We start from the raw sequence: 26,706 nt of genomic DNA on the forward strand, positions 1-26,706 counted from the left end.
GGAAAACGAGGTAGTGAAAGAGTAATTTCTAGAGAGAGAAATGAGTGAGTGTGATGAAATGAGGGGGGCTGGTCAAAGAAAAAAAAGACAGCTAAGTGAAGCTTTAGGCTACAAGTCGAGTTGGAGCCAGCTAAAAAGGAATATACGGAGCCGGCTAAGTGAATAACACATATCCCAAAGCCAGCTAAGAGTCAAGGATGCCCTAAATAACAATAATAATAATAAAATATTCATACAGGTATATGTCTTCCTTTAAAATAAATAAATCACAAAAATGGGGTATACAACAAAGCAAATACACACTTAATACTAACTGAAGTAAAAATGCCAACAATCTGCCTGAAATTGGAATCGACCATGTGACCCCTCACATTAGTTGAGGATGTGACCCCTCACGTCAGGGTTTTAACAAATAATATATCAACCACCAGACCAACACACCATATTAGTCAATCTATCAAATAATTTTTTCTAAAATCTAAAACATCTAGCTAAAGTTTATAACACCAACCATCACTTTTATTTTATATCGATACGGATACAAATTATTCTAGTTTTGCTTTGTTTACAATTACTTATCATAAATTTTAACTAAAATAACAATTTTAAAATTGGCCAAGAGATACCTTAAGTCTAACTACATGACTTGTCTCATAACAAAGGGAGGATTCATTAACATCCTAACTTGAGAGCCAAAATCTAAACATGGGCTTCGTTATGTTATGTCCCGACTCCCGATATACCTTTAATTCAATCAAAAGTCTAGCCTCATATCCACCACCATGGATTCAAAGTTCAAACTGTCTTCACTTATAGAATTCTGAAAAAACATACTCAAAATCATATGTAAGCATAAAAGCCATTGAAATATCGACAGATCGACTCATTAAATAGTTTTATGAGTTTCAACATATTGTCCCAAATCATATCTAATTCTGTGATCACACTAAAATACAAACACATAGCATGCTTGATAACATATATATACACACATACCATGTTGTCATTTAGGGCACAACCACGAGTGGAAAACCATATTTCATATAGTTACAATGCCTGTTATATGTTATACGTATATATGTCCGGAGTTATCAAATCAACGTAATGATTGCAAGTCAAACATTTTAATAATATAATACTTTTGCAAAGAAAACTAGTTATTTATCAAAGCATTTTGTATGCCTTTCCATCCCAAAAACATATAAAAAGGGATTTTATCGTGAAAGATTCACCTTAGGTCACAGTGGATAGAACAATCGCTTCTAGAGTTCTAGATACAATCGTGACTCACTAGCGGTACATAAATCCTTATAAGCAAGGTTATCGTTAATTAAACTAGCATCCCAACAACCAATAATATTAGATTCATGAACCAAGAATTTGTTCACTGAAAACTCCTTTTTTTACACTATGGACGCGCTCCACAAGAGAAGTGATCGTGCCCTTGGCTAATTGGGCACGATTGTTCTTAGGCAAGGCATACTCGTCCTCCAAACAACTTAAACTATGCATGACCACGACCAAGGGTGACACGGTTCTGCTCATCATCTGCCCATAACTGTTTTGTCCCAAACTTGGTCATTCTTGACCAAATGATCACCCAAACGTTTGTAGTATAATTTTAACTTGTTTCCTACAAGTCTACCGATAAAAACCATTTCAAATCCTTTACTGTGTCCAATTCGATTACTTAAACATTCCTTTGTTTAAACTAAAACTCATGTACCAAATACCCAAAGATTTGGTGTTTAGCAGATCTTACCAACTGATCTTTAAAATTGATATGGATGGCCGAAGTGTTACTAGTGCATTTTGTATTTATATAATGTATAAGAGTTAGCTTTGAATGTATTTATTATTATTTTTTTAAGTTGTCAATTCAATAAAAATACAAGTCCTAACAAAGCGAATAAAATTAATGATAAAACCAAATATAAATATAATAAAAAGCGAATAAAATTAATGATAAAACCAAATCTATACATACTATTAAAGCAAGATGCATTTTCCACTTGTCAAGTTTCTAGGGCCTCCACATCAATGCCACCTCAAGGCCATGTCACCAATGACTTTTATATCAATGTCATGTCATCTACTTAACTATATTTAAACCATAATATTTCATATTTTTCCCCTAATTATTTTTTTCTCTATTTCTCAAAGACCCGGCTCTTCTTTCATTCATCTACTATATTCCGGCCAATCCTAATGTATATTGTTATTAATTAATTTCCGGTAAGTTAATTTTCCGGCAATATTTCATAAGTTTTTCCTCTAATCATTTTTTCTCTAATTCCCAAATACCCGGATCTTATTTGTTCATCTTCTATATTCCGGCCAATCCAAATGTGTATTGTTATATTATCATCCGACAATATAATATTATTTTCCGGTAAGTTTCTATTATATATATTTTTTTCCGGCAATATATTATCATCCGGTTATTGTTTCATCCAATTTTGTTATGTTTCTTTTAAATCAGATTCGTGTTTTTAATACAAATCGTTGTTGTTTATTATTTTTGGACCTTTTTACCTTTTTCCGGTAAGTGTTGCCGGTTATTTTTTCCGGTCATGTTTATAACAATGATTAAAAGTCGTTTTTTAATTTTTGTGTGCTTTTGTTTGACATCCTGTTAAACTATGTTGTAGATGAAAATTTTGATAATTGATCGACTGTTTCTGTTTATATACCATCGACTGTTTCTGTTGAATAATCCATTTAACTTTGTTAATCAAAAACTGAGATTTCATGGTTAACAATCATATTTGTTATTTACCGGTAAGACATTCCACATTAATATTGTTCTTTTATAATTTCAGGTTAATGGTAAGACTAATAGATGCTCATTTCGCTTTTTCGGTATACCATGGTAATTTCGACAATATAGTTTTTCCGGTAACACCTTTTAAATTTTCCGTGTTTTAATTATGTTCAAAAGTCCATAATATCAATATTAATTATCGGATTTATTATTTCAGGTTATTGTCCGACTCATCTGTACTAATATCACCATTGATCAAGACTTTAGTATATGTATTTTTATTATATATTCATGTATAGATTTAATTTTTTTAATATTCATGTATTTCAATATTTGATTTTCATATATTTTAGTTAAAAGTTAATAGTATTTGTTTTTTTTAATAAATTACACCATTGACTATTCCATTAATTATAATTATTTAGTTTAAGTTTCCTAATGTGTGGTCATAACCGAATTATTTGTTATGCATTGACTTTCCTCAATTAAGTATTTTCTAATTTTTGTGGTGTTAATACAGTTAATTACATTTATATTTTTACACCATGATTTTCCTTAATTTACAAATAATTATAAAATATCAATTCTAATTATAAAATAACATTTAGACATATAAAATAATTTTATTACTTTAACGAAATAAAATAATTTTATTTCATTTAGACATGTTAACGAAATAAAATGTAAGTTAAAATTAATTTAAAATTACTTGACCAAACTCAAAGTTAATCTTAGTTTACCGTAATTGTATATAGTTTTGATATATAATAAAAACACAAATTTTTTTTAATTATCCGTAATATACATAATAATAATTTCTCTAAAATTAAATATCCATAATCTATAAATAATAATACATAATATGGAGTAACAACTTTACTAATTTACATAAATAAGTAAATCAAGTTATATAATTTATCTATGGTATCTCTATACATTTTTGGTATATGATTTAAATTTAAATTTAAATTTTTAATAAATGTCCATATTAATTGTTCGACTAACAGCTTTCCTTTGTATTCATTTAACATGTTTCCTTTAATTGTACAACTAACATTTGAATTTGTAATTAAATAATTATTAAATAATTTTTATATGTTCTTTGACTAAATAATTATTAAATTTACTATATTTAATATAATAATAATTACTCCGTATAATTCAAAATATCTTAAGTTTATACATTATTAAAATTATACTTTATAAGTATGTTATAGTTGTATTTTTCTTATTCAGATTATGTTAAATTTGCATATGATTTAACCTTTAATTTATAAGTAATGATCCATAATAATGATTTGACTAACATTTAAATGGAATATATATTCTCTTTACAATAATAACTTATATACATTTAAATTTTGATTATAGTGTTAAGGATGGTATTTTCATAAATTACAAAAATATCTCATTCACGTTATGTTTAATTTAGACATTATTAAAAATACACTTTATAAGTTCGTTGTTATTTATATTTATATTATAGAATTATATTCTAATATTATATTCTAACAAGTTTGTTATTATTTACAATAATTTAAAATAGTTGCCAAATGTTAGAGATGAGTTTATAATTTACAATATTTACAATAAGTAATTTCAATTTATTTCCACAAATTCAAATTCAAATTCAAATTAACTTTCCGGTAATTGTATACATATTTGGTATATGATTTAGACTTTATTTTATAATAATGATAATGAATAATGATTTGACTATAATTTTCAACCTTTATATGAACTTTACAAAAATAAGTTATAGACTTTAACATTAACAAATTGAAATTCAAAATTATCTTCCCATCTATTTCAATTTTAAATCTAATATTATAATCTCTACAACTACTACGAATTATTTCGTACTTTCGTTTTAAATATTACTCGGGTTTGAAATATATTGTTAGTTCAAATACTATCATTTGGAACCATATTGAACTATGACACATGTTTGAAAACTTTAAGTATATATTTTACAATTTCTTATGTTATTGTTTTTATATTTTCAACCGTGTGTAACACGGGCTCTAATCTAGATAACAATAATAATGATTATTTATTCCCACAAGGAAAAATTAAGTATATATTTTACAAGTTCTTATGTTATTGTGTTTATACATTTTTTTCGTAAAATAACTATTAGTGAACATGGAATGTTTTCTTAATTTATTCATATTATTCCCATAAGGATTAAGAGTCTTCTAAATAATTCGGTCAGAAATTCACAACTTCTCAAAATATGGCATTTAAAGGACAAAATATCACCAAATGTAATGAGGATTGACATTAACTTTTGTAATTATCTCTATATTATTTAGTAAAAGAAATTATCTCTATTTTAATTTTTTTTCAAATTAACCAATTTGATTTTAATTTTTGTAACTATTTCTAAATCAGTTAGTCAAATTAGTAGTATTAATAATTAGAACTGATTTGTTTTTAATTTTTGTGATATGTCATTAACCTTTGTAATTATCTCTATATTAATTAGTAAATATAATATAACATAAGTTTATTGTTTTGATATTTTTTATTATTCATAAAATTGAGCCATAACCTTCAATTTAATATATGTAACTTCAAAGTTTAATTAGAAAAAATTTAATAAGAAATGTACATTTATATATTTCCGTTTTTAAATAATATCCTTAATTTATGCTTAATATATATAACATATTTAAACCCATTTTAAATTCAGAATTTGACCAATCTTTCAAAAAAGTTTTAAATGTTTTAATACTTTTCATTAATTTTAAACCAATTTCAAAATCTTTTCATAATTTTTTGAAGTTTTCAAATTAACCGATTTTATTTTCATTTTTGTAATTTTTTAAATTAACATATTAGTATAATTAATTAGTATATTTATTCAAATTCGGTTTTTGAACAAATGTTGAAAGTCAAATTGTATATAACATATTTTTGTAAATTTCATATAAATGGTGAGAATCAAAATTTGAAATTCAGTTAGATATATATATATATATATATATGTGTGTGTGTGTGTGTGTGTGTTATTTTTGACATTTAGAAATAAATATATTAATAGATTTAGTTGAAGGTGACAATAAAATCATAATAACTTTAAATATTTAGTAATGCTTATTAAAAATATAATATTGTTATTTAAGGAATGAATATTGAAAAATTATGATATCTTATAATTCATGTAAAATTATCGTTTATTTATAAGTATAACATTTGCATTTCATTAAATTTATATGATGTTACATATATATTATGTTTTTAAATATGTTTCACCATGTGTAACACGGGTACTATCCTAACTTATGTTTAATATGTGTGTTTGTTTAATATGATAGTGTAAAAATGTTATAATTTTGATGATCAGTTTGTTGCAATTTTTTTTTAAAAAAAACATCTGAATTTTTAAGATTATGGTTATAAAGTTATGTTAAATTTTATGACTTTCTAAAATGTTTTCTTATGAAATTTTATGATCGTCTATATTTATATGGTAATTGTTACATTCACACATTTTGTTTTTAGTTTTACATAATCCCCTAGATATTAATGTTAACATAAACTCATTATGAAATACATTAAAATTTCGTTTCATACTTAATCAGGTTGCATGGTTTGCTTTGTTTTTCAGGTTCTAAAGCAAAATGCTTTTGTGTTTGGACACATATATTTGAAAGTTCATGCTGGGATAATACGATTTAAACATTTTCATGACTTTGCTAATATAGACAAGTTTGTGTAGCTATTAACTTTTTATGTAGACAACCTTACTCTTTAATATTTTGGTTAGGCCAACCTAATGTTAAATATTTGTTTTCTCGATTATGCTATTTATTATTATATGTATTCAATAATTATTTAACATAATTTATCCATAAAAGGGTTATAAAAAATGGATGGGAAAGCTTTGGCTAATTCCTGAATGATATATATTAGAATCAACTATATTTCAAACACACTTGAATGAAAATTAACATTTTATTGAATATTGATTAAAACTTTATTGTAAATATTGATTGTCATAATAGTTTGTTTTGTAACATAATTTTATAATATACTTATAAAATAAATGTCTTATATATTGTTTATCTTTTAACATCTTTTAACATTGATGTGTAATAAATGTTTAAAATTGATGTATAAATAAACACGGGTACTATCTTAGAGTAATAAATATTACAGTTATTGATGTGTAATAAATGTCTTAGATAGTCTTTGTATGTTTTTGTATTTGATTCATATAAGTTATAATGTCTTATAATTCATATAAAAGTATCATTTATTTATAAGTACAACATTTGCATTTCAATAAATTTATATTATGTTACATATATATTATGTTTTTAAATATGTTCCACCGTGTGTAACACGGGTACTATCCTAAATTAATATTGAAATCCAATGATCTGTTTCTTTTAAGAGATTTGGATCACTTGAAGCTTGCTAATTTTATAAAAGAAATGACACATTTGGATTTGGAAAATGAAGTTAGAGATAAATATTTTTCAAGATGGTAATATTTAATTCAAACGTGCTTGGTAATAAATGTTTAAATTGATGTGCAAATAAACACGTAAACTATCTTAGAATAATAAACATTATAATTATTGATGTACAATAAATGTCTTATATAGAGTTTATCTTTTGAATCAACATTGAGATAAAAGTTTTGTTGAATCGACATTGTAGAATTGTTTTATTGATTTGGAGACTAATTTCATTTGTTTGCTTATTATCTACTAATGATATAAGTTATAAAATATTTTAACTTTTCATTTATCTTTGTTAGTCTTTGTATTTGATTCAAATAAGTTACGATGTCTTATAATTCATGTAAAAGTATCATTTATTTATAATTACAACATCTGCATTTCATTAAATTTATATGATGTTACATATATATTATGTTTTTAAATATGTTTTACCGTGTGTAACACGGGTACTATCATAAATCAATATTAGAATCCAATTATCAGTTTCTTTTAAGAGATTTGGATCACTTGAAGCTTGCTAATGTTACAAAAGAAAGGGAATATTTGGATTTGGAAAATAAAGTTAGTGATAAATGTTTTTCAAATTGGTAATATTTAATTCAAACATGGTTTGTAATAAATGTTTTTAAATTGATGTGCAAATAAACATGGGTACTATCTTAGAGTTAGGGCTGTCACTTTTACCCGAAACCCGAAACCCAACCCGGAAAAACCCGTACCCGAACCCGAACCCGAACCCGAATTAACCCGACTCGAAGAACCCGAACCCGAGAAAAGACTAACCCGAACCCGAACCCGAACCGAAGTAATTCGGGTTGGTTAATGGGTTTGATTTATAAGATTTGGGTCAACCCGGAAAACCCGAATAAACTTTTAGTTTTGAAATTAAATATATTTTTATGTATACTAGGCTAAGTCTTAGTCACTAAAGTTATCAGAATCTGACTCAAATCGACTGTTGTCATTCTAACTATTATGGATCAATTGCTTATTATTAATTTATGAATTCCGTTTATTACTAATAGCAACCATAATCGAATAACCAAATCATGCCCGATTGAATACGATTGTGGTTCGACTTAGTTTACTCTTCTTTTTAATTGTTTTATCAAGTTAGGTTAATTTATTATTTGATTATATGTGTTATAAGCAAAGAAGAATATTTTGTTTTAATTTTAGCATTATAGTTTTTAAAAAAAAATTGGTTTTGTGTTTTTTTTCTAGGATACACGAAACCCGATTAACCCAACCCGAAAAAACCTGAACCCGAATTACCCGAACCCGAAAAACCCGTGAGAGATTTGGGTCGGGTTTCGGGTCAAGATTTAAAACTTTAAGATCCGAATAACCCGACCCGAAAAACCCGAAACCCGAAAAACAAACCCGAAGAACACCCCTACTTAGAGTAATAAACGTTATAGTTATTTATGTGCAATAAATGTCTTAGATAGAGTTCATCTTTTGAATTAACATTGAGATAAAATTTTTGTTGAATCGACATTGTAGAATTGTTTTAGTGACTAATTTCCTTTGTTTGCTTATTATTGTACTAATGATATAAGTTATTTTAACTTTTCATTTATCTTTGTTAGTCTTTGAATGTTTTTGTATTTGACTCAAATAAGTTATGATTTCTTATAATTCATGTAAAAGTATCATTTATTTATAAATACAACATTTGCATTTCATTAAATTTATATAATGTTACATATATGTAATGTTTTTAAATATGTTCCACCGTGTGTAACACGGGTACTATCCTAAATCAATATTAGAATCCATAGATCTGTTTCTTTAAGAGATTTGGATCACTTGAAGCTTGCTAATGTTATAAAAGAAAGAGCACATTTGGATTTGAAAAATGAAGTTAGTGAGAAGGTAAAATGGTTGCTAGAGTGTGAGAACTATGAGCCAAATTTTGATGATCTTCCAAACTCTTTGGAATCTGAAGGTAAAATTTAAGGTAACACCAATAACTTAGTTATGTAGTTGATTACTAATTTTTACTTTCATTGTTTACTTTGTGTTTTCTATTTAAGTTGTTAGTTTAGTTCATAACTAGAAACTTCAAAAAACCTACAGTAAACTTTTATAATTGTTTATTTTGTTTGTCAAGTTGTGAAGGTAATTTATTTTTTTTTTTGGTTAAATTTTGAAGAAGTTGATGGTTGGTAAATTTGCCTATATTGATTTTGTTATTTATCTATTTTCAACCCGTGTGTAACGCGGGTACTATCCTAGTATACATATAATAAAAGATAAATTAGATAAGAAATGCCTTTTTTAGGTGTTATGATCATTCAACGCATGGTAAAAAAACAAATTAAAGGGAAACATTCATTCCATTATTAAATGATTTAAGTTGATTTATTAGTGATGCGAGTTAGCTCCATATTGGGAAGGCAATGATTCGGGTTTGGGTCGGCTTTAGGTATTCCTAAACCCATACCTGTTTATTAAAGTCCATCCCAAACCCATCACAAACCAGTCGGGTTTTAATCGGGTAATTATCCGTCGGGTTTCAGGTTTTTCCATCAGGTTTCAGGTTTTTCCATCGGGTTTTGATAAAATAATTGTCATGTATACACGGCTCAAAACCCGTAGGGTTATGGCAAAATATAACTAATCGATTAAAAAGATGGTTACCATAAAGATAAAATATCTCAAATAATTAACACAAACAAGTTTCGACAAATAATATATTTTGAATATAATAATAATAATAATAATAATAATAAGCTATATCGGGTACATCGGGCATATAATCAGGTAAATGGGTTTATGTTATTGGGTAATCGGGTTGGGTAATCGGGTATATTAGAAATCCCAAACCCGCGAAAAATTTTAAAACTAATCCCAAACCCGTCCCAAACCCTAATGGGTATTACCCGTCCCATTATGTCGGGTTTTCCCATCGGGTTCGGGTTTCAATGCCATCCCTAGCTCCATAACCTAAAAAACTACATTTTTAAGCATAATAACTAAAATATTAATCCCTTTAATAAAATTTTAAGAAAAAACAAAATCAGTGTCTTGATTCAGACTTATTTAAGCATATAAAACCCACATAAGGTTGTTGAGATTGCATCAGTTGAACATGTACTTGTAAGTGAAAGTGTACTTAAGAAAAGAAGAACATAAAGCAATAGTTTAATAAAAATATTTGACTAATGATCAAATATTTAAGATCATAAACACCACCTTGTGTTCAACACCAAGTAATCCAAAACAATTCTAGAACTACAGAAAACATTTACTTTGGTTTGTCTTGTAATGTGACCATTGACTTCAAAACTCCCGGACCGATCTTGTCAGCAAGCGCACCTTGTTCCGATATCAAAAAAGACTTCTCTTTTACATAGCTTTGCAGCTTCTTAACATCATAATCTAGCTTTGTTTGGTCTGCATTACAAAATTAATATAATAAAAAAGTAGTTATGACTAAATCTCTTTCATAGTTTCTTAATGACGCAGTAACCAAGTTACCTTTCTCCAAGATGGTATGGGCTGCGTGAAATGGGACACGCGCAAATATGTCCGTTCCAGGAAACATCATCCATGTTTTTTCCTTAGAATCATGATTCCCACAAGTTGCACAAATCTCCTTAACCAAAGGCCTTGATTCATCGATTTCTTTCATCACCAACTCAAACGGTGAAGGGACGCTTGTTTGTGTGGTCCGGGCCCGCTTCCTTAGTGCGGTTAAGGCCTCCCTGTTCCCGTTTCTCATTCTATCATTCTCAACTAACTGTCATCACAAATTAATAGGCTTTGTAAAATATGAAAATTTATATACATTAAGTGAGGAAAAGTCGGTTACCTCGTGTCTTGCAAGTAGAAGATGTTCGGCGTCAATCTCGATTTCAATTAGTTTTTCTTGAAATTGCTTCATTGTATCGTCCATTTTAATCTCTTTAATCAAATAACAATAAACCGAGCAAATATGAGTAATAACATATTTTTATCTCATATTGATTGGTTCTTAATACACAAGTTCAACATACAGTCTGGTTGACCCGTTAATGCGTCTCATTTTTGTTATATACTTTATAAACAACCATTACATCAAATGCAACTACAACAGCTATAATTTAATACTAAAAGTAAAAACTATGACATCTCAACATGTGTAGATTTAACTAAGGCATGACTATCATTGCATAGCTATACATAAACCAACTTCTCTTTATTGAGCAACATAAAGATCTAAATAACCTTCAATTCTTCTGATTAAAACTAGCAAATAACACTCTGTACCTATAAACTATGGTGGCTAATCGACAACCACTTACTTCCAAAATCAATATCTTAACCAAAACAAGGGCCTTAAAATAACCTAACTTCAGTGACGGATTCTGTCTACATTAGGTAAAAAAGCAACACGTGAAAACATATAACCTCAGCAAAAAGATGCATGAAGGAGCAAAGAGGCAGAGTTACACAACCCGTTGGACCCGTCATAACCCACCAACAGTTTTAAAACAGCCCATTAGACCCGCAACCCGTTTCTACAATCTTTAACCAAATACCTAAATTACGCACATGAATAGAACAAAGTGAACACATAATTTTATCTTCGAATCACCATCATTACTTGTTTTATTTATCAATGAAAAATTTAATACCGTAGCTACTGACCCGAACAAATAAAGGAAACATTAAAACGCAGAAAGCTTTCAGATTGTATAATACTATAATCTCTACATCCAACAACTGAAACCTTTTGAAGCTAAAACTAGAGGCAAATGCAATAGTTATGTAGGCATACAAACGCATAAAGATGAAGCACAAGAGCATAATAACAGGCATGATTTGAATAGAATTAAAACACAAAACCATGATAATATAAGATTATGCATTCAGAGATCATCAAACTAAAAACCATACAAAAATTCTACTTGTAGCAGGAATGAATGTTCCAGCTGCTTATATACAGACCGGTTGACCCGATGATCATGTGTTTCATTTTCTTTTGACCAGTATATCAAATGCAATTACAATTTACAACAGTTATTATAATTTTATAAACCACTAAAATCTATGGCATCTCTTAGCATTTGTGGATTTAACTAAGCCATAATAATAATAATAATAATAATTATTATTGCATACTTAAGCTACAAAAAGATCTAAATTATTCTGCTTAAAGCTTAAAAATAAAAATATCTAAACCTACATCCACCAAGTTAATCCTAATTTACTGAAATCAACAAAAAGTATCAAAGTTGAAGCCTTATGAACACTGGAATTATAACTTAACCTAGATTTTATAACTTTACAAATTAAAAAAGGTTAATGAAATTCAATGCGCAATTAAAAGAATTAGATAAGAAAACAGACCTGAAAACTCAATATTTTGAAGATTTATAATCGGATTTCAGTAAAGATGAAGACGACGACTACTCGAGCAGAGCAGAACAGAACAGAACAATGGGGCAAAGTCACACAACCCAGTTTGGATCCGCCATACCTTGTTATCAACATTCAAAAGTGGCCCATTGGGCCCTTACCCGTTTCGTATTTTTTTTAACTGACAGTTCGGTTCGGTTTGAGTTGAGTTCGTTCACAAAATTCTACAGGTTGGTCAGGATTTTAACACATATATAATACTATTCTTTTTATAAGGGTCGCGCAACCCCCCTCCACAAGCAATAGGTCCGCCAATGCCGGTACATTGCGTTGTGGCGGTAATGGAGGGGATTCAAGGCATTACCGAACAACAAAGGAAAAGCTTCAACACAGGATTGGAACCCAAATGATATAGATGTGGGAGCTTTAAACTACAGCACATTGTTAAATGATTAAGATTTTACATGACGAGACAATTTAACTTAGACTTTAAAGTTCATTCACAACAAACAAGACTTTTAGTCTTTCAATCTTAGTAGCATGACAAAACTAATAACTCATGATTTTATACCAATAAATAAAAAGTAAATTGAGACAAATTACATATTTAGATATGATTTAAATATTTTAAATCCAGATGGCATTACAAGCATTGATGTTGTACCTTTGACAAGCGTCAACTTTTTATTTTCAAGTATAATTTTAATATAAAAACCTACATGGCAAATGGCTTATTTTTATGAACGGCCAATTTTATAAAAAAATCAAAAACTAGCAAGAAACTAGCCAACCAAATACTAAGACACCCGCAACCTATATGGCAAATGGCTATTCAAACTTTTTTTAGTGAGTAAAATAATAAGCACAATTGTAGTGGTTTTAAAATAAAGTGTAAAACATCATACGAAAAATATGTATAATGTTTCATCTATCTCATATAAATAAAATAATATTTAAATTATACAAAAAATTAAAAAATATCTAAAATAGGTGCCAGGTCCACCCACTTTGTTGACGAACGTCGTCGTCACCGCAAAGAAGCTCCAAGGGGCGACGCCCGTTCTCGAAACCTCTGTTATGACGTTTTGGCTTCATGAACGTGTCATATCTTGGGAAAAACGCCCCATTACTTTAGCTCTTAAGTGATTAAGAAAATCTATTGCATTGACAATGTTTTATTTTTCATAAACAAAGCAGTTCTCCTTTTATTAATCTAAAAATCCTCGTAATAAACATTAAACATTAAACATGAACAAGTGTCCCAACATTAAAGTTAATGAAGATGGTGACAAATCATTAGATGTAGTCCATGTTGCTCCTTAAAGTTTAAAACCCGTGTAATCATCAACCAACCATCACCCCATTTCCCACCAATTTATTCACTTTTCAAAATCAATGCATTCACCATTCACAAATGTCATCAATTTCCAGTTTCAGACTCATACCCATGAATCCAATCCGGGTTGTATCACGGGACTTACATCATCATCTAATGCTTTCCTTTATCTTAAAGTAACCTTTCTATTTGGAACTCCTCAACTGGGGTTTCTTTACCTTGCACACCAGGTGTTTGATAAACTCCCTCAATGAGAATCAGGTTATAAATTCATGTCAGTTTGATAACCGGTTCATTCCTGTTTGTTTTGATTAAATAAGAGTATTGGGTTGCAAATGGAAACTTTGGATTTGATTCAAAAACTTGTGATTGTTTCGGTTTGTTTGTATCTGTCATGGAGGATCATTAGATACTTATGGAGCTTTGTAGATGTTGAAAAAGATCCGCTTATTGTCCTCGTTACCGGGGCTGCAGGCATGTTTTTAACCTTCAATTCATATAATGGTATCTTAATTGTTGTTGGTTAAGTAGTTAATTAACAATTAACTTATGTTTCAGGCCAAATAGGCTATGCCTTACTTCCGATGATTGCACGTGGAGCAATGTTGGGTCCGGATCAACCCGTGATCATACACATGCTTGATATCGAGCCGACTGCTGAAATCTTGAAAGGGGTAAAAATGGAATTAATGGATGGAGCTTTCCCAGTTCTCAAAGGTTAGCTTTTAAAACACATTAATCTTCATGTAATTATGTAATGAAGTTTATAAAAAGTTTGAGCTTTGTTAAACTTTTTGGATCTTTTATGAATCTTGTAGGTGTTATTTGCACAACCGATGTTATTGAAGCGTGTAAAGGTGTTGATATTGCAATAATGCTTGGTGGGTTCCCGCGTAGGAAAGATGATAATAAAGGTTTAATCTTTAAGAATGTCGGCATTTACAAGGCTCAAGCTTCGGCTTTGGAACAACATGCTGATTCAAATTGCAAGGTTTGTGTTGTCTGTCAATATAGTTAAGCTTGTGAACATGTTCGTGCTTGTTCGTTTAACTTTAACTGAACAAATGATTGAACACAAACAATTAAACGAACGAGGTTTTCTTGTTTGTGTTTGTTTGTTTGTTTGTTTGTTAAGAAAATGAGCATGTTTGTGTTTGTTTATTAACAATATAAATGAATTTGTTCACAAAAGTAAATGAACGAACATAACTTAAAATGGATGCCCGAACATAACTGAGCTAAACCAATTAAAAGTAAATGTGAACAACAATATGTTAGCTTCAGAAGTTGCTAAAACTAGACTATATTATGATGGGCCTAAATAACTGAAATGAATATATTAACGGGCGTAAACGAACGAACTTAAAGAAACGTAAACTGACTAGCATATATGAACGTAATCTGAAGAGCATATATGAATGATCGTAAACGAGTGGCCACAGATATAAATGAACGAGCGAGGTTCATTTGACTAAATGAACAAAAAGTTCTGTTTATGTTCGTTTGTGTTTTAAATAAGCAAACTTCCCGCCGAACTGTTCACTGAAAAATATAGATTGCAAGGTTTTTGTTTATTGTTTATTTAAGAGGAAAAATCTGAAAATAAAATGAATTTTGGCAGGTGCTTGTGGTTGCAAATCCAGCAAATACAAATGCATTAATCTTGAAAGAATTTGCACCTTCGATTCCAGAAGAGAATATTACATCACTCACTAGATTAGATCATAACCGTGTATTAAACCAGATATCAGAGAATCTAAATGTTCATGTTGGTGATGTAAGGAACGTTATAATTTGGGGAAATCACTCTTCAAATCTATATCCAGATGCCAATCATGCTACAGTTAATACTGGAGTTGGATACAAATCCGCAAAAGAACTTATTTCTGATGATCATTGGTAACTCTTAACTTTTATATCTTTATCCAAATCCGGATCATTTTTGATGATATTAACCCCGAACTTATGATTCAGGTTGAACACAGATTTCATCTCAAATGTACAAACAAGAGGTCAAACTATAATCCAAGCTCGAAGGCTGTCTTGTGCGTTTTCTGCTGCAACTGCTGTGTGTGATCACATGCGGGATTGGATTCTTGGCACTCCAAAGGTCTGGTTTTGTCTTTTTATTACAATTATTTATTTTTTATTTACATTATAATCTTGTTTTCCAATTTTGTGAGCCAGGGAACGTGGGTGTCGATGGGAGTTTATTCCAACGGATCTTATGGTATTCAACCGGGCTTGATTTATTCTTTTCCGGTCACTTGTGAGAAAGGCGAATGGTCGATCGTTCAAGGTATGTTTTCATTGAACAAGTTATAAATTTCACATATTTTTTATGTGAGATTGATAAATTGTTTAGAGATTAAATTTGATTATTATTTTGTAATGGTGCAGGATTAAAGATTGATGAGTTTGCAAGGGAAAAGATGGATGCTTTAGAAAAAGAGCTCATTGAAGAGAAAACAGTGGCCTACTCTTCCCTTCATTGATATAATTCATGTTAAATCTTGTGGCTATTAATTAATTTGTATATTTGCCATAAGTCCGTTAATTTCTCTTCAACAGTTATGAATATATTATTTTATCCTTCATTTAATGAAAATACTAGTTGTAAACTTTTATATAACCTTTTAAGAAAATTAAAACATGAAAGTCTATAGCTAATTATGTCATTTACCTCAAAATACAATTATTTGTAATAATTGGTTATACATGTTGGTGGATTGACCTACTTAATTGAACATATTAAAGGAATACCTAGACACAACAAATATTCCAACCTTTTAATGAAAAACAAGTGTAACATAACCGAATCATATGATGCATATAAATGTAAAATTAGTCCCAACAATTGCATAAACATTCTACCATAACCAAACCAACACCATACTTCCAAGAAACTAAAACTTGTCCATAACACCAAGAACAACAACAAACTAAACACTACCCCTAGCCAACTCACACTTCACCACTCAGACGGGCTCGGTAGCGGCTCTATTTGATCAAACATGTCCATCGGAAAATCATCCATGAACGTATCCCGCTCCATCATCATCAGATCATTACTCTCTTCCCTTCCACAACTCCCACTTTCACCTTCACCACCTACACACACAAACAAACAAATGCAATCATTAAATCATACATTTATCTACATATATATCTACATATACATAACTTCATGCATGCATGATGCATACCTGGTGTCACATAAGGAAACTCGACCATATCAGACGACCCACCTTGACCGAACACCGCAAAGAAATTAGGATCCGCGATCTGGTTAAAAATGTCATGGGTGTCAAAGGGTGGTGGAATGTTATGATTGAAATCTTGTAGCAAAGGTGGCTGGTTGCATGAGTTTTCCTCCAAGGGTATATCGGTATAATCGAACGGGCAAGGTGGCGGGTTATGATCCTGGCTAACCAAGCCCGTAGCAGCCTCCGCGGTGGCGGTGTCAGGAGCCATAAGTTCAGTCAGTGGCAATGGCAAAGGCAATGGCATCATCTTAATAGGCTCACAATAAGATGATGAACAAGATATTGTTTTTGGTGATGCCACTGATGACTCTCCTGAAGAACTACGTTTTGGTGCCTAAAATTATATTAAAAAAAATAAACAATTATTTAATTTTTCAAAAAATAATAATTAATAAAAAAATTTCTATTTGCTAACCTTATTGTGTGACTTTTGTGGGTCCTGTGATTGCGGTGGTGGCGGCGACAGTAGAACCCGAGCGAGTCTCTTCTGTCTACTACTCCAAAAATTCTTGACATCATTATCGGTCCTCCCGGGTAAAAACGTGGCAATTCGGGCCCACTTGTTCCCGAATTGCCCCTGGAGTTCGATCACGGTCCGCTCCTCGTCCGCAGAAAACTTGACACCACTAAAACAAATATTCACAGAAGCATTAACACAAACAGTTTATGTGTGTGCAATCAAAAAACACAAAATGAAAAAATATATATAAAAATGACTACTTTTTCAGATTGGGTCTTAGTTTATTGACCCAACGAAGACGACAGGACTTGCCGGTGCGTTGAAGAAGGCCTTTGGATCGAATGGAGCTCCAGTCACGGGGTCCGTATTTGTCAACATGTCGGATTAAAACCTCGTCTTCTTCAGTCTTCCATGGCCCTTTCTTTATCTCTCCCATTTCATCGTACGTTGATGATCTAATTCTTCTCATTTCCATATAATGTATTTGCACGCTATATTCACGCAGTGCAATTATTATTATGTCGTGGATTGTTGGAATTAATATGGGTTTGTGAAGTGTGTTTGTGTAATGTGTTTGTAGTGACGGTTAAGACGGTTATCGCCCATGTGTCCTCGTTTTTCTCTTGGTTGAAGACATGGGTTTGGTTTTTATTATTTCCTCCTTGGAGTTTATGGGTGGTGGTGTATTTGGTCCCTCGGTGAACAACGTGGTCGGATCGAGTCAACTCGATCAATTCTAGTATGAAACATAATAATTAAGTGTTTTATTTATTATTATTATTATTATTATTATTATTATTATTATCATTATTATAGTCCTTAATCCTACTGGGAAAGAAAATAGCATATTATCGCAAATACCGACAAGATTCAGGATTTTTTTCCAGTGATTCACTGTTTTAGATGCTCTAATATTATACAACCGAACGTAAAATTTTTTTGGGTCGGTCGAACGGTGTCAGATCAGGTAAGGTTCATCATATAATAAATATACAATACAATAACCATAAACAAACACCATTAGACATTAAAAAAACGTAACATATAAATAAGACTGTCTTTTCAAAAATAAAAAAAAATAAAATACTCATAGTTGTTTTCTATTATTCGACAGTTCAAGTTGTAACGAATTAACATCTAATTCAAGTTTAAACAAATCAACAATCTGACTAACAAACTAACAATGTCACCTGGCTTTTTTTTGAAAGGCAAGCATAACACTTTATTAAACACCAATCCGCTAGCAAGCATATTGCTATGGTTTTACATTGTGTACGAGTTCACTCAATATTTTACGGGTTTTCGTGAACCCGCAACTTGTACACTAAATTCGCCCCAATCATTAACTTCTTTAGTAGTTTTGATTTTAGAAATTATGCTAATATATACATGATCTATTGGTTGGACGCATCATATACGAAATAATATGATCAATTAAGCTTTAATTTTATTTTATTCTATTTCAATGAAAAGCTTATTGTAAGTGTAGAATTAATAAACGTATGTTATACGTGTCTTAAGTCTTATAGTAACATATAGTACTGATCTTGCATGTATATATAACAGGAGAACTGAAGTGCTATGCATAACAATTTAGTTGGTACTTGGTAAATACTCGATTTTGTAGACATATAACACTGATTAGCGATTAGTAACTTTTTATTAAATTATTAAAAAAAAATTATCGAATTTCTAAAATATTTTTAAATATAACAAAATTTAAAAAGTTATAGCTGGCTGTCACTTTGATATATCATCAAATTAATCCTTACAAATGATTTGTACCATAATTGCATAAAATATTTTTAATCCTTACAAATGATTTAAAAATAAACACAAAACATGATGATAAACAAAAAGACACAATGATTTTTTTCTTCTCAACACTGTGTCTTTTTTTCAACGATAAAAACGGTGGAAACATTTTTGTGTTTTTTTTATTTTTAGTAAATATTTAGTTATGAATAGTTATCATTATTTTTTCTCATCCTTCTTATTTTTTCCCAATTTATAGAATAATCCTCAAAGAAATATGCCTACTATGCATTCCAAACCGATTATCATATTGAAGTTGTACGCTATTATAAATTAATTAATATATTCATCGTCGTTTATTTATTTCATAAGTGATAGTATGGTCCACTCATTGTTAAAGCTTGATATTATATTATTTGAATAATTAACCGAAGAGGGAACAATATCACAAGATACATACAACTGTTAGGCCAAGAATTTTATACTGAGAATCCTTTATCCTTAACTGTCTTATGAATAGTTTATCCTTGAAATATGTGTCAGGATATAAAGGATCGACGATCCTTGGTATTACCTGTTTACTAATGATCGCGTTTAGTATGGTGATGTGTTGGACAGATGTGACAACTTTAAGACGTACTTGCATCAATTATCCTCACAGAGCATTCTCTAGCTGGAGCATGGATCCAGGATACTACTTCTATGTAGCTGTTAATAGACGAATTCATGTGAAGATGAACGTGAAAATATCAACAACGGCTATAAGACTCATTCTCCCGCTTATCTCGCTACTGGATGACTATTGGCACGTGGTCAAAGGTTGTGAAGCGACTAGGTGGAAGACTTCCGGATAGTTAGAGAATATTGTTAGTGATATTTTTTATTTAAACGAGCTATGATCGAATAGAAAAACACATGTATTATCACACACACTAGAGCAGAAACAAGTATTCTCTCTACACACTAGCATACTTTGTAATCTCGGTCATTTACTCCACAACACTTGTAACCACCTTTTAGTTATCAATATAATCGACGGTGATAGTTTTCACCGTCCGGGGGTTTTTTGTGCCGGAGATCACGATAGTCATATACTCGTCGACCAAAGGTTACCTTGTTGATCATTGACTAAAGTAATTCGACCAAAGATTATCTTATTAATCCTTGACCGGAGTTATTTTACCAAAGATTACCTTGATAAGTTTTGACCGAAGTAAGACTATCTTGGTTAAGGGCTTTTTCCCTCGTGATCAAACCTTTGTGTTCACCAATATTACGCTTATACACTTGTCATTATCGAGTTAGCACCTTACCTCACATAACAGATTTGGATACTTGATCCTTAGCAGATTTTTATCCAAAACAATTTGGCGCCCACCGTGGGGCAATTGGTGCTATAATCCATATTATTCTTATCATTCTCAACTTTTTCATACCCATATCACTATCAATGGCCTCTCAATCAACCTCTGCTTCATCAACCATGCCGGCTACGGTTCCTCTCTTATCAAGGACTTTGCCACCGATGCCTCCGCCAATCACAGGAACGCAACGGCCTGCTGCTGCTGGGAGCAAGACGCAACTACCAGTCTTCCAGAGCTCAAAAACCGTTGCTGCTGCCCCGGTGGTTAATACTAACAGTGATGTTTCATCTATGTTTTCGCAGGTTAAGGCATACATGGAGCAGCAGAACAAGACTAATAAGAGGATCCTCATAAGAGGATCCTCCGTGAGATAGAGGATCTCAAGAAGAACAAGAGGCCAGCAGAGGATCTCACCCCCCTGATGCAAAGGATGCTGGATTTCACCAGTCCAGAATCCATGGGTCAGTTCTCTCAAGGATCATCTATCCTTCAACAGGGGTTCATGGGTCAACACACTCAAGGATCCTCACTATTCCAACCAGGATCATCTATCCTTCAACAAGGGTCCATGGGTCAACAGGCTCAAGGATTCTCGTTAGATCAGCCAAGGTCGACTAACCTCCAACAAGGATCCATGGGTCTTCAGAATCAAGGATCCTCATATTATCGGCAAGGATCAGCCATCCTTCCACAAGGATCATACGGTATCCAACCTCAAGGATCCTTCATCCCGAATCAAGGATCCTTCTTTCCGAATCAAGGATCCTCAGGCGTCCAACATCAACGATCCTCCGAAGTCCATGAAGGAGACATAATCCCCATGCAGACCATAGCCTATGGAGGACCAACTCTTATCGCAGGCTCCTCTTATCCCAACTACTCATCCGAGATGCCAACCTTCACTCAGCAGAGAGGTAACTTGTATGATCCTTTACCCTTAGATGCTAACCGTGGTTTCATGCAGGATGCATGTATCAACCAAGCTATGGCCAAGGAGCTGCAGAAGCTCAAGGATATGATATCCAGTGTTCCCGGAGTCATAAGACCAATTCCCGAGATACCTGAGGGAAGCCATAGAGTATCCAGATTCGCCCCGCCTATCTGTGATGCTGAAATCCCGAAGCGGTTCCAAACTCCGAATATGAAGACTTATGACGGGACCACTGATCCTGAAGAACATGTAGCACAGTATAGGGAAAGGATGGAGATCAATCCTATTCCGGAGAGACTCAAAGAAGCTTGCCAATGCAAGGGCTTTGGATCCACACTAATGGGAGTCGCTCTAAAATGGATGCTAAGTCTTCCTCCTTTTTCAATTACTTCTTTCTCTCACTTAGTTAACTTATTTAACACTCAATTTTCCTGTAGTCGGAAATTTGAGAGGTTAACCAGTGATTTATATCGTGTTGTCCAGCCTAGTGATGAATCCCTTAGGGATTTCATCACCAGATTCGGCAAGGAAGCTCTAGAAATCCCAAATCTTGACATGACTACTGCTGTTGAAGCATTCAAGATGGGAATTCAGAAGAGCTCCCCCTTTTATGATGATTTAGTGATGACTCCATGCAGGACATGTATCATCCTGCTTTCGGTTATATTAATAAAATAAAGTTTTATAACGGGTCGTTATCGGATTAGTTGAATACGAGATGGACTTGTGTTGGGTAAATGGATATGGGTTATGGACTTGGGTTATAGAGGAATGAAGGAAAGACCATGGGCTTAAGCCCATGATCAAAAATATATATACCCTTAATCCTCCATTTAATTCATTTACACATATCCATTACACCATCCAAAACACACACTTAAGATTCTCTCTCTAGTTCTCTCTCTCTCTAAACCGATATCAAGAAGGAAACCGAGAACCGACCCGAGTTAGTCGTGCACAACTCAAGAAGGGGATAACCGTAAACGGTGAACGCAACCGCATTGAGGTGAGTTTCTAGCCCCACTTCCTTGTTATGTTTTTGGGGCTGTGTGCATACTCGATGTGATAGTTAATACACTTATCTTAAGTGGTAAGTGTATGCCTTGTATGATTTATGTATGATGATTGTTTGACGGTGCGTGAACGATCTTCGGATATTGCATGTACCGTCAGGTGGTAGTTAAGATATGATTGATAAGTATGATGAAAGATATGATGTATGTATGAATATATGATGTATGCATAATGTATGTATGTTATGATGATGGTACGTGAACGCTCTTCGGAGATTGCACGTATTGTCAAGAAAAGTATGTATGAACAGGTACGGTACAGTTACACGAAACAAAGGGACCAGACCCTAATAATATCTGTGATGTTAGGGACCAGACCCTAATAATATCTGTGATGTTAGGGACCAGACCCTTATAATATCTGTGATGTTAGGGACCAGACCCTTATAATATCTGTGAGGTTATAGGGCGAAAGGCTCTTTAAAATGTATGATTATGTATGTAAAGGAAGTATGAAGGTAAGAATGAAAGTATATGCACTTACGTGTGTATGTAAGGAAGTTAAGAGGTTAAGTATGAAATGTAAGAAGGTATTGTATGATTATGTGATTAACTAGAACTCACTCAGCGTAGCTGACTTTTAGCATGCATGCAGGTGAGTAGGATGAGGCAGCTCGCTTGAGGAGACACGTGGCACTGAATAAGGGGCTGGCATCGGAAGACTCAAGACGTTTAAGTTTAATGTTTTGTTTATTTTGAAAGACAAGATGCTGTTTTAAGACAAGAGGTGTTTTGTTATGAAATGTTTTATGAAAGCTTTTATATTCCGCGAATGTTTTAATTAACTCTGATATTTAGAACTTCGTTTATGAGTAAATCCAACACGAAAGTAGGGCTACCGGTAACGGGGCCTTACAGGACATTAGACGAAGTCAGAAACAGGGCATTAAGATACATCCGGTTGGAAGAAGACAAAAGGATCCAGGATCGTCTTGGGGGACAAGCAAAACAAGAAACCCCCAAGAAGAATAAAGGATCCTGGAACAGGAATAACAATTCGAAGCCAGAACGTACGGGTAGTTGAAGAGGGAGATGACGATGAAGACTATCCTTGCATCTCCGATTATTTTTTCTCTGTGGACACTCATGGCTTGATCTGTTCCATGAAGGATTTGGGAGAAAAATCGAGGTGGCCACGAAAGAATGAAAAGGTTGTCGGCTTCAAGGACAAATCTAAGTGGTGCGCCTTCCACGAAGACTTTGGCCATGCGACAGACAAGTGCATCGGCTTAAGGAAGGAAATTGGTTACCTCTTGAGCAAGGGTCACTTTAAAGAACTCTTGGGAAGGAAAAAATCCAAGATCCAGGATCCTGAAGACCTTCCACAAAAAGCAACACCACCACCACCAGATGCTCATGTGATCAACTTTGTCTCCAGAGACTACGAATTGTTTCAAGATTCTTGTGCCATAAAAGAAAATCCTGTAGTAGAATTCGAATTGGAAGATGAGAGAAGACCACTCATCCCCACTACCCGAGTGACTGATCAGAGAATCTTTTTCAATTCAAGAATCCAGGATCCTCATCAGGACAAGCTGGATGTGCAGACGATGGATCCTAGTAGACGGTGGAAGCTCGGTCAACATTATCCAACATGATGTCCTTAAGAAGATGAACATCCTGGATTCAGAAATCATTCCTAGAACTTCGGTGCTAGTCGGTTTCAGTGGCGAAACCAAGAAGACACTGGGGGACATCAACCTCCCAATTTATATCGAAGGGTTAAATTCATACAAATAATTTTGTGTTATAGATAACCTTTCATGTTGCAATGTTATTCTAGGTAGGCTGTGGCTCCATGGGATGAAGGCTGTAGCCTCAACTTATCACCAGTGCATCAAGCTACCCACTCCTTGTGGAGTTGTAAAGATAGTAGGTGACCAAGCGGAGGCCAAGAACTATTATTCATCATCAATGAAGCCAACAGCCAAGCCAACCATAGCATAGCAATTACAGCAACATCCTAGGGACGTGCTAGAAGCTCGGTAGAAAGACCTTAAAGAAGTATCACTGGACCCCGAAGATCCAGAAATAAAGGTGTTCTTAGGATCCAGTATTCCTAGTAAGATTGAGGAGGATATAATATCCTTCTTAGTGAAAAGAAGATCTACTTTTGCCTTCAAGCACTCGGACATGACAGGTATTTCAAAAGAGGTATTCACTCATAAAATCGGCCTTGATTTATCTATTAAACCCATCCATCAGTAGTGAAGGAAATTCGCTCCTGAGAGGAACACGATCATACAAGAAGAAGTTGAAAAACTTCTTAAGGCCGGTATGATCAGAGAGGTTCAGTATCCTCGATGGCTAGCTAATGTGGTCGTTGTTTCAAAAAAGAATGGAAAGTGGAGGGTGTGTGTCGATTTTACTGATTTAAACAAGGCATGTCCCAAGGATCCTTTCCCATTACCACATATAGATTCCATGGTGGATGCAACGGCAGGACATGAAATGCTTACCTTTATGGATGCTTCCTCTGGATTTCAACAAATTCAGATGGAACCATCTGATCAAGAGGATACAGCATTCATGACTCCTACCAGCATATACTGTTATACTGCTATGCCGTTTGGACTAAGAAATGCAGGGGCAACATACCAAAGATTAGTCAACATGATGTTCAAGGATCAGTTGGGTAAGACTATGGAGGTTTACATAGATGATATGGTGGTGAAATCAAAGAAAGCTGAGGATCACCTTAGAGACCTCGAGGAAGCATTCAACATCTTCGACCAATATAACATGAAATTAAATCCGTCAAAATGCCATTTTGGTGTTAAGGTTGGGAAATTTCTGGGTTATATGGTGACTAAAAGAGGAATTGAAGCAAGCCCCGAGCAGATTGAAGCCATCCTCAATTTGAAATCTCCTGCAAACACAAAGGATGTCCAAAGGCTCACAGGAAGAATAGCTGCCCTCAATAGGTTCATCTCAAGATCCTCCGAGAAGTGCAAGGACTTCTATGACATCCTTAGGAAGAATAAAAAGTTTGACTGGACGGAAAAACATGAGGCTGCGTTTACAGCCTTGAATGATTACTTATCCTTAGTTCCAGCTCTAATGAAGCCTGTCGATGGAGAATCCTTATTCCTGTATTTAACTATCTTAGGAAACGCAGTAAGCACCGTCTTGGTAAAGGATCATGAAGGTGAACAGCATCCCGTTTACTATGTAAGTAAAAGTCTTCTAGATGCGGAAGCCAGGTATTCTCAATTAGAAAAATTAATCCTTGCACTTATTATGGCTTCTACTAAATTAAGACATTATTTTGAAACTCATCCTATTATTTTGAGAACTAATTATCCTGTGAAGAATGTTCTTAGAAAACCAGAGTTATCAGGTAGAATGGCCAAGTGGGCTGTAAAATTAAGCGCATATGATATCCAATATGAGCCAAGAACAGCAATCAAGTCTCAAGCACTGGCGGACTTTGTGGCTGATTTCACTAGTGATCTACAAAAAGAAGCTGACTTGGAGGTCCAACAACTGGAAAAGACCAAGGATCATTGGATACTCTTCACCGATGGTGCTTCCAATGTAAGAGGAACAGGATTGGGGATCCTACTGAAATCGCCATAGGGGGACATATTACCCCAGTCCATAGCTTGTGAATTCCAAGCAACAAACAATGAAGCAGAGTACGAGGCTTTAATCGCATGTTTGCAATTAGCCAAAAGCATGAGGATCAGGTATATTTAGGTTTATGTAGATTCTTTATTGATAGCAAACCACTTTAATGGCTCGTATGCTGTTAAATGTGAGAAACTAATGAAATATTTAGACGTTGTGAAGGAGTTATCGAAATCCTTCAAAATATTTAGTATTACACAGGTACCGAGGGAAGAAAACATTGGGGCAGATGCCTTGGCAAACTTAGCCTCATCTATGAAGATTCCTGAAGATTTGAAAATCCCAATAATCCACATTCTCTCG

At 32.8% G+C, this 26,706-nt stretch overlaps 2 protein-coding genes and 1 pseudogene across 2 annotated transcripts; 1 reads left to right on the forward strand and 2 right to left on the reverse strand.

Annotated features, from left to right (window-relative positions):
* Positions 1-10,366: 10,366 nt before the first annotated feature.
* On the reverse strand, positions 10,367-12,590 carry LOC143632012 (uncharacterized). The gene is made up of 4 exons (XM_077100610.1): positions 12,580-12,590; positions 11,060-11,151; positions 10,726-10,987; positions 10,367-10,641 (listed from the first exon to the last, which is right to left on the reverse strand). The coding sequence occupies exons 2-4, from the start codon at positions 11,141-11,143 to the stop codon at positions 10,493-10,495; spliced, it is 495 nt and encodes a 164-aa protein (XP_076956725.1). The 5' UTR covers positions 11,144-11,151; positions 12,580-12,590; the 3' UTR covers positions 10,367-10,492.
* A 1,334-nt stretch (positions 12,591-13,924) lies between these two features.
* LOC143632013 (malate dehydrogenase, cytoplasmic-like) lies at positions 13,925-16,435 on the forward strand. The gene is made up of 7 exons (XM_077100611.1): positions 13,925-14,398; positions 14,483-14,641; positions 14,743-14,915; positions 15,546-15,823; positions 15,899-16,034; positions 16,112-16,223; positions 16,325-16,435. The coding sequence occupies exons 1-7, from the start codon at positions 14,260-14,262 to the stop codon at positions 16,417-16,419; spliced, it is 1,092 nt and encodes a 363-aa protein (XP_076956726.1). The 5' UTR covers positions 13,925-14,259; the 3' UTR covers positions 16,420-16,435.
* A 460-nt stretch (positions 16,436-16,895) lies between these two features.
* LOC143632014 (transcription factor DUO1-like) lies at positions 16,896-18,134 on the reverse strand (annotated as a pseudogene).
* Between the last annotated feature and the right edge of the window lie 8,572 nt (positions 18,135-26,706).

The sequence above is a fragment of the Bidens hawaiensis genome, unplaced genomic scaffold (assembly GCF_021521415.1).
Source record: "Bidens hawaiensis isolate Kalapana, Puna unplaced genomic scaffold, B.hawaiensis_p1.1 tig00006359_1, whole genome shotgun sequence".
Taxonomy (NCBI): domain Eukaryota; kingdom Viridiplantae; phylum Streptophyta; class Magnoliopsida; order Asterales; family Asteraceae; genus Bidens; species Bidens hawaiensis.